This window comes from Didymella exigua (genome assembly GCF_010094145.1).
Source record: "Didymella exigua CBS 183.55 unplaced genomic scaffold M421scaffold_30, whole genome shotgun sequence".
NCBI lineage: Eukaryota > Fungi > Ascomycota > Dothideomycetes > Pleosporales > Didymellaceae > Didymella > Didymella exigua.
In genome coordinates, this window is record NW_022984804.1 from 3,075 (window position 1) to 11,746 (window position 8,672).

At 48.2% G+C, this 8,672-nt stretch overlaps 3 protein-coding genes across 3 annotated transcripts; 2 read left to right on the plus strand and 1 right to left on the minus strand.

Annotated features, from left to right (window-relative positions):
* Positions 1-2,058: 2,058 nt before the first annotated feature.
* On the minus strand, positions 2,059-2,628 carry M421DRAFT_70300 (DDE-domain-containing protein; the record flags this gene model as incomplete). Its single annotated transcript, XM_033596696.1, has 1 exon — positions 2,059-2,628. A coding segment is annotated over one exon (570 nt), but the record flags the coding sequence as incomplete, so codon positions are not given.
* Positions 2,446-3,336, plus strand: M421DRAFT_399763 (uncharacterized protein). The gene has a single exon (XM_033590187.1). It carries the CDS (start codon positions 2,908-2,910, stop codon positions 3,154-3,156), a length of 249 nt encoding a protein of 82 aa, XP_033445530.1. The 5' UTR covers positions 2,446-2,907; the 3' UTR covers positions 3,157-3,336.
* A 328-nt stretch (positions 3,337-3,664) lies between these two features.
* Positions 3,665-7,080, plus strand: M421DRAFT_423813 (uncharacterized protein). Its single transcript, XM_033593577.1, has one exon. The coding sequence runs from the start codon at positions 3,848-3,850 to the stop codon at positions 6,959-6,961; it is 3,114 nt and encodes a 1,037-aa protein (XP_033445531.1). The 5' UTR covers positions 3,665-3,847; the 3' UTR covers positions 6,962-7,080.
* The last annotated feature ends 1,592 nt before the right edge of the window (positions 7,081-8,672 follow it).

Consider the following 8,672-nt stretch of genomic DNA (forward strand, 5'->3'; position numbering starts at 1 on the left):
GTGTGCTGTTGCAGCTGCAGCTGATACATTGTGTGCTGGCGCAGCTGCAGCTGCCATGGTGTGCTGTTGTAACTTCAAAACACAAACCTTCAACAAACAAACCTTTAACGCTCTATAACTTGTGTTGTAGTAGGCCTATAATAATAATTTTTTGCTTATTTTAAAGCTACAATTTTACTCTATCTGTGCATAAAATTTTGTAATTTTTAAATATTTAATACTAGTACTAGTAGAACTAAGGGTAGCTATGCAACAATATTGCAATATTATTTTAAGTTTATTAAATATAGGCACTTAGTATTTTAGCTGTTAGCAATGTTAACGCGAAATTAGGGCTGTTAGGCGCAAATTAGGGCCGTTAGGGCTGTTGATTGGCCGTTGCATAACTATGCCACAACTGTCAGCAACGGCCAGTCTGGGCCAGATTTCGAAAAACTTTTCCCGATGCTACATGCCATAATTCAATGTCCGCTTGAGCCTCTTGGTAGGAGACGCGTTCTCCTCCCCACCACGGCTAGAAGTCAAGGGCGTCATGGGCATACCAAACTGCAAGTCCAAGCTCGACGCAGCTGTTGGGCTTTGCGACTGTCTCCTCCTTGCCCATCTCACCGGCCGGTCCTGCCAAAACGGGGGAAGCGCCGTCTTGCTAGACTTCAGATATTCTCCCATCGCATAGTCTATGTAGTTGTGTAGGATCTTCGGCGTTTCCGCCACGTCCTTCAACTTGTGCAAATGTGCCGAATCAATTGGCTCTATCTGATAGTATACCTCACCATCGGCTGAGTATATCCCACGCCAATAAAGCTAGACGTAGGGCGAGATCATCTCGGTAGTCAGGGAGACATGGCATGTCTCGAGTTGCGACGGGTCGCGATCAGGGTACGCATACGAATAGAACCGGTGCATGTCGTTGACGAGAGGAGCGCCATCGCTGGCAGCTTGGAGCCTGGCATCGATCTGGTTGTTGTCAGGAGCGGCAGCAGGAAAGAGGGGGTGCAGAGATCCAGCTCTTTGAGCTGCACGATGTGAGATCGCGGACTAGGCTTAGTAGTGTCCTCGAAATCCAGATGGGGCTTAGTGTTGTCATCGGAATCAAAAAGGCAAAGCGCCATCCTCGCAGCTCAAACTGCCCCAACTTCTGGGCACTACAACGCAACAACGAAACATGCTTGGGATAATCTGCTTGCAGCAACCGGAACTAGAGTACTGGAATTATATAAATTTCATGCAGAAATTCTCTAATCTGATGCGAAGTGTTTGTGTTGTAGTACACGTTTTGTAAATGGTGTTGCGCGCACGGATACGGTACAGTCCGTGCGCAGTCAACGAGCCAGTTCAGTCAACGAGCCACCCCACCAATATGGGACGATCAAAAAGATGAGGTTATTGAGCCACACACAATAGCTATTTTCGTGAGATTTTTCGAGGTATTGCTATAAAGAAGCTTCTAGATCATTTGCACTGCTTTAATCTCGCTGGCGTCTTGAGTTGGCGGCCATTTCTGCCAAATTTGGGTGGGGGAGACGCCTCAGGCGGACCAGCGTTAACCCGACTTAATGCAGCCGCACCACGACAACGCTTTGCTGGATTTTCTGCTGCTTTTTGTGAGGCTTTTCGCTTACGCTTGTTTGCTGTATCGTGGCTTTTTTAAGTGGTTGCAGCTTGTTGTTGTTGCTTTTTAAGCGCCCGTTCTGCAGCGCGTTCCTCAGCGCGCTGTTTCTGCTCGCGATCACGCTTAATTCTGGCTTGTTGTTGAGCCACCTTCGCAGCTTCTTGAATCTGCTTTTTGTGAGCTGCTTCTGCTGCTCTTGCCTCTCTATCGCGAGTTTTTTTGAGTTGTAGCTCCGCGGCTTCGTCCAGTTCTGCGGCCTTGCGCGCGCGCGCGCTGGCAAGCTTCCTGGGACTGTAGAATACAGCACCGCCGTGCCAATCGTCGCCTTCTTGTGTAGTTAGTGTTGTAGACTTGGTTGGGCGCTTCTTGATGAGGTTGATTTCAGCGCGTAGCTCCGCGTTTTGGAGTCGTAGAAGCTCGTTGTTGACCTGCAGCGAGTGCAGGCCTTAGGACAGCCGTTTGGCTTCAAATTTGGCCTTGTCAGCCACTGCAGCATCAAAAATTTTGCGCAATTGAGGCCAGGTATCGCCGTCGCCTTGCTCCCCAATTCCTGGCTCGTCATCTTGTTGTTGTGGGCCATTGTTGAAGCGTTGAAGTACTGGGTCTGCGTCCATCGGCCATACGCCTGTAGCTTGGAAACTCTTCAATATAAGATCGTGAGTTATTGTAGAGCTCCAAGCCGGCCAAAAGTTGCTATAGAAGTCGCGTTTGGTGATCCTTGAGAGGCCTTGGGTTCGCTGGAGGCGTTGGGTAAGCTCCTCAGTGTAGTGCTTTGAAAGCGGCGCAAAGAGCACAACATCTAACGGCTGCAAGCTGTGGGTTGAATGGGGAGGATACACTATAACCATGATGCGTTTGGCTTCACAATACTCCAAAAAATCTGGCGTGAGGTGGCTGGCGTGGCCGTCAAGTATCAGAAGGCGCCATTGCTGGTGAGCTTTGGCTGCAGTATAGCGTTCAAACACCTGTTGAAGCCAGGCAAGTCCTAAGGTGTTATTTAACCATCCTGAAGCTGAGTAGGATACAAAAATTTGGTGTTGTTCAGCTAAAAGATTGTTAACCTAGCTTAATTAAACCCCAGAGGTGCCCTGGTAGATGAGAGCGGGCGGTAATGCATCTCCAGAAGCGCATACGCAAGCCAGCAGCGTTACCTATTCTCTGTTGCTATCTCTTATTGCTGCTGTACGCTCTTTTGACTCATAAACTGCCTTAGAGAAGATCCTTTTGGTGCGGTTGGCGATGCCGACGTAGAAGCCTTTCTTATCCATATTGTACGTGTTGCGCTTGTCAATGCCATGTTCTCACATCTTAGAGTGCAGCAAGTTAAAGTACAACTCGTATTTATGCTTGTTGTCAGCCAGGTGACGCCTACAATCCATACCAGTGTCGTATTTGGTGATGAGCTTGTCAGGATGGCGGTGTTGAAACTGGGTAATCCAGCTTTCAGAGACCTCTTGCTGCGCAACCGCGCTGCCGAAATTTTTCAAAATACTTCGTGTAGGTGGTATACCATCCCTTGTACACCTTTCTATATATCTAATTAACTCATCCTCTTGTTGTGGGTTGAGGTTTTGTCAGTCTTCGGCCGCCTGTGTGTCCTTAGAGCCCTGTGCACCCTTGTGCCTTCGCGACAGCGTCGTTTGATTAACTCTAAATGCTTTTACAACTTAGTGGTACGAGAATTTATCTCTAGCCTTACGCGATTTAATATATTTAATTGCTTCTTAAATTGGATCTATGGTTGTGGAGTTATGACGCGTTGAAGTTGGGTGGGTTCATGTGGCAGCGGGGTTTGGGGTGGCTCGTTGACTGAACTGGCTCGTTGACTGCGCACGGACTGTACCGTAGAGCGGGCGACCGGTGAACCTAGGCGTTTGGCGCACGGACACGGTACCTGCTCTTTCAAGGAGAATCTAAGCGAGCACAGCCTGGCTGAACACGCTGTCTTGCATATTGCCAAGCGAGGCGCAGTAGAGGCCAGTAGACCTCTGCGAATCAACTCCACGCTGACTGCATCGTATGCAGGCTGTCAATCTTGCCCCCAGTAGCCTAGGCAGTTCGAAGCTCAAGGGCTGGTCAGAGCCAGCTCCAAACTCCTCTTGCTGCTATCAGGACATACAATCGTCCGTCCGCAGAGTGCGAAAGGTCACCTAGGTCAATAAATTCATCTCATTCGGTCCGACGATCTTCATCACTGGTAGTGCTGGACTTGTGGCCTGCAAGGATAGCTCCAAGATGTCCAGGCTCACTTCTGCTTTAGGTTCGTTCATGTCCGCTACCAACGAGAACTATGCAGCACTGGCCAACGTCAAGTTCGATTTCTCTCTTATAAAAATGGAGGCACCAGTCGAATTCAGCGGCGTTGTCTCTGCGCTATCCACTATGCGACGTGTGGACGCTGAACAGGGACCCTCACACAAAACCGCACGTAGGCTGGGAGCCTTATTCGAGGACGTTGTGCCAACAACACCAAAACTAATCTCAGCCTACGGATTGCGCATGTCAGAGATCATGAACACTCCCGGTGTAAATGATATCGGAGCAGACCAACATGGTCCATTCGGACCGTACGTCGGAGCGGATGGCACAAGCCTCTGGGCTGCAGCAACATCTGGGATTCCAGCTCTTGGAGTCTACCTCCTCAGTTGCTTGTTGGCTCGGGCCTGGGATTCAAAGACAGCTACGGCAATATGGGTGGAAATCGTTGCGGCAAGACGAAAAGAAATCGAAGAGGGAGTTCAGAACAACCACAACGTTTCCGCATCTGCAATCGTCGGTGCATACCAAGACATCACAAGGAAGGACCTTCAATCGTGGGATAGCAGTGCAAGAGCCTGGCTTCGCAGAGCGGACAGAGCAAAGAACTGGTCACAATGCCAGCTTGAACTTGTTGTCAAGAACATCAACACCCCAATCGCTGGCGGTCCTTCGACATACGAAAAAGTCATTAGTGTTTGGAAGCGGTCTATGCTAGCCGTTGAGCAACTTCTTTCTGGGAAGCCGCAAGATATCGTAGATGGGTCCGTATTCCTGGCGTTCTCCGCCTGGCACCTATTTCCCGATCTGATCGTGCTTGGAGCTGAGCCTAAGAAAGTCGAGTTCAAAGATGGGTTGATACCCTCTGGAGGTGTTGGTACTGTGGGTCTAGTTTCCAACACCACAGAGGAGGACGGCGTCCGATGGTCTTTAGCTTTGTCCCATTTGCAGTACTATGGCGAGCCTGTGCTGGTTCGCAGTGATCAAGAGTCTTCAAGATTGACGTTCGCACAACTTCGAGTTGTAGCACTGGGTGGTTTGTTCGGGTCATGGAAGTTGAGTCACCGTGACTTCTTGTTGGCTGCGGACTGGATCAAGCTTCTCTGGACTCGGATGGATGTGGCCGAAGACCACACCAAGGATAACGGATACTCCGAGTTCGAATGGCTTCGCCAAATTGCAGCGGCGGCAGACCAACTGCTGGCAGTGGAAGATGAGAATCATCAGCAAAACTTTCAACTATTGAAGCATGGGTCACGGAGGGGTAAAAGCTTTCTGTCTGGCCCTGGTTACATTTCATCGCCTTTCTTCGGACTTCTGAACACTTTGACACTCCACGGACTGCTCGAAGACTTGGATGAAGACTGCGGGATTAACTACCTTCGGGAAGTTGCAGGGAGACTTGGATTGAATGTTAGTGATTCTGTTATTTGTAGCGCCCACAATACCTCATACCACCATGGTTCCGGGGCTGCAGATTACTTCGAGCTCGCTACAACACAACCTGCTGGTCCAGATGGATATATGAGATGGATATGTCCCAACAGCATGGTTACAACAAACAAATCTCCGAGATTCAGTCCTGATTCGGAAGGCCAGCTCAAAGATGAAAGATTTGATACACAAGATAGGATGGACTACATCTCTGCCCGCGGTGAGAAATGTGAACGCCGTGTTACAGGGCTGGAGCAGGCGGTACGGGGCCATGGGTTCGCCTGGGCGGATCCACCACGACTTTACCAACAAGACAACCCAGTCGACCCTGTTAACTTAGGGCATCCCCGCAAGAAGGCCAGAGTCACCGCAAATTTCCAACACATAGTCGGAGATCAACGCTTTGGTTTATACATACGAAGAGAAAGGAACGATAGCGATAAGTCATGGGAAACCTACAAGAAAAGGGCAAAGTCCGAGACGGCAAAGACGGGAAGATTGTTAGCAGCAGTCCAAGAGTTTAAGGCAGCAAAGTTGGTACCTGAGCGATTGAGGGATTATATGTGTGCTTTGACATCTGTATCCGAAGAACAAGTCAAGGATAATTCGTTGAGCGCGCCAGGTGTTTCCCTTGTTGCAGAACCGCATAGGTTCCATACGGATTTCAGCAAATCGCTGTACGCCTTGGAGTCCTGTTCGATGATCTACGGTCATCTATCCAAAGCGACCATCTCACTCAAACCGCTTCTGCAACCGTTGCATAAACTCGCGTGGTTCGAATCATTGTTTTCGAGATGGAAGGTCCCTCGCAAAAAGGCGAGCACTAGGCCTACCAAATCAGCGCTTCTCACGTCTCAACACCCTCCACTGCCCGACCGGTTCGAATCGTTTGGCTGCATAGCTTGGTTCGACTCAGGAACTGTTGATCTGACTCGAGAAGATCTGCAGTACGCCTTTGCATTGTGTTCCGAAGACACAATCTATGTGCCAGCAGTCGTGCTTTCCGACCCTTTCAGAAGAGTACCAGAGTATGAGATGAGAAGCATCACGGGAAACGTCAGCCGTGCAGGAATTTCAATTCTTGTTTCGCCCATTGAGCCAAGAGTTCGAGATCTCAGTGATAGTTACAACGTAGTAACCCACGAGACATACGATCGAAAACGCGAGAACAATTTCAGAGAAACTTCGTTGCATCTCTCTTTCACAGAGTGGATTATTCCTCTGGCCACCGAGGGCTCGCGTACGATAGATCATGATGCCCAAATAATCGAGGCTGTCGTCTCTATACGCGATCGCGGCCAGTGGGTCGCCGACATCGATATTCTCGAAGTTGACTTCCAAGATATGACAAGGTTCAAGTCTTCGGTGTGCTGCAATGAGAATCACGATCAGGATGCGGACTTCGACTATACGTCCATAGATAGCTGGGAAGAGCTGTTAGATGAGCCAGGTACCGTCGGTATCTTCAGGGCGCACGGAAACTGGGCTGCGCGACTAGCTGCCGTGAGCATCTTATCACGGAAAGAGATCGGCGGCCACAACTTTGGTGTCCTTGGACCGGAGCCTTTCTGTCTAAAGTGCCTAGAAGAGGAGTTCGAGAAGCCAGGCTGGGATATGCAAGAATATGAGTCTACACTGCCATCGTTTTGTATTGATTAAAACCCGTTTATTTTAGAGTTAACATAAAGCACTACCAAGCCAGCTACACTATTAAGCTAAACACTTTTCCTAAGCATTGCGACTACTACGTATAGAATAAGCAATCACTTACTACTCTGTATAGGCCCTCCCTACAATAGACTTGCATTAGATGTAGGATCTTCCTCTATAACTTTCTGTACCCTCTCCTCGTCAATCTATGACCAGGATTGATTTCATCCAATACAACCCCTCGTTTGGTCTGGCCCTGAACATCTTGAAATATAACAATCATCTGGTGCTTGATCGCGAGCAGTGTAGTCTGTTGATGCCAGGTTTTAGAAAAGGCTTGAAAGGCTTGTTTGCAAGCATGGGCGAAACCTCGATATTTTCATGCCATGGTCTTACCGTCGTTTCAGCGTAGAACCATCACAAGCACTCAGATTCAGCGAGGAGGTTACATTCGTTTATTAACGTAGCATGCCTGATCCCATCCTCAAAACTTCCAGCTCGTTCTTCCGCAAAGATGAAACCCGTATAAAGAGTCCTTGAATGTGGAGAATGTGAGTGCTGCGCAATGCAGCGCTTGCTGTGCACGACGTCTGATCGTTTTCGTAGCGTAATTTGGCCACCATGTGCCGCGCATCACCAAGACTGCCGCCGTCCTCAATAGGGGAGATCAATTCGTACGCATGTTTGCGACTAGTGGGTGGGCTGCAGACGTTCTACTTCTCAACGATAAGGCAAGACCAACTGGATCGACCATGTCTATTACATAGATCCATAGTCAGCCACAGGTTCCAAGATGCGCCCAAATCACGTATGGACCAGGGTAGATCTGGGCAGTTCTACGCTTGCCATGTGGAGAAGAAGTTGACTCTTGTATGCGTGTTAAAATGCTTTAACTACTTAAGGCTAAGCGTATTATTTGTCTAGCTACTCTTAGAGACAGAAAGCTTCTAATTGTGTAGTATATCTGTCTCCTTATACTAGGCAGAGATGTAGATGCGTCCTTTGTAGATAATAAAAGGCAGGGTTGCATATCTAGCACCGCAGATGCTCTGTATAACTGTAACCCACTCCTAATTGCCTAGCTAAACAAGCTCAGGTTAAGCGCGTCTCTTAGCGCTTGTGACAACCTTTATTAAACCTATCACGTCTATCTAGAACCTAGTCTTATTAAAGTTATGCATGTTATTATTAAAGATGCTATACTTAGCCTTAGTACCCTCTACTAGCATAAACTACGCGTTAATTACCTTAGGATCTTCCTACAGTATCCTCTGTCTATCCTTTGTTTAGTTAAATGCTATCTTAAGCTAATCTAAACATGTTACAAATCTTATAGCCTAGAGTTTACTAACAGGCTCCCTACTAGACTGGCGGATGGGTACCATGTACCTAGGGTAGGGTATAGGTAGGGTATAGGTCGCACGGACGTAGGTATAGGTAGGGTAGGGTCGCACGGACCATAGGTATAGGTAGGGTAGGGTTACACGGACCATAGGTAGGGGAGGGTAGCACGTGACTAGGGATAGGTATAGGTAGGGTAGCACGTGCTAGGTATAGGTTTGGTTTGGGTATATTACTAACCTAGTTTGTATACAACTAACCCTAGGTTGTACTAGTAGATTCTTTCGCATACACAATACTTAGAAGAAAAAGCATCTATAATTTATTATCACAGTCTATTATCACATACTTATGCTCTAAAGTATACAATAGTACAAAG

What these genes read in the sequence shown, in the direction of transcription:
- M421DRAFT_423813 (XM_033593577.1), top strand. Translation starts at nt 3,848, where the DNA reads ATGTCCAGGCTCACTTCTGCTTTAGGTTCGTTCATGTCCGCTACCAAC.
- M421DRAFT_399763 (XM_033590187.1), top strand. Translation starts at nt 2,908, where the DNA reads ATGTTCTCACATCTTAGAGTGCAGCAAGTTAAAGTACAACTCGTATTT.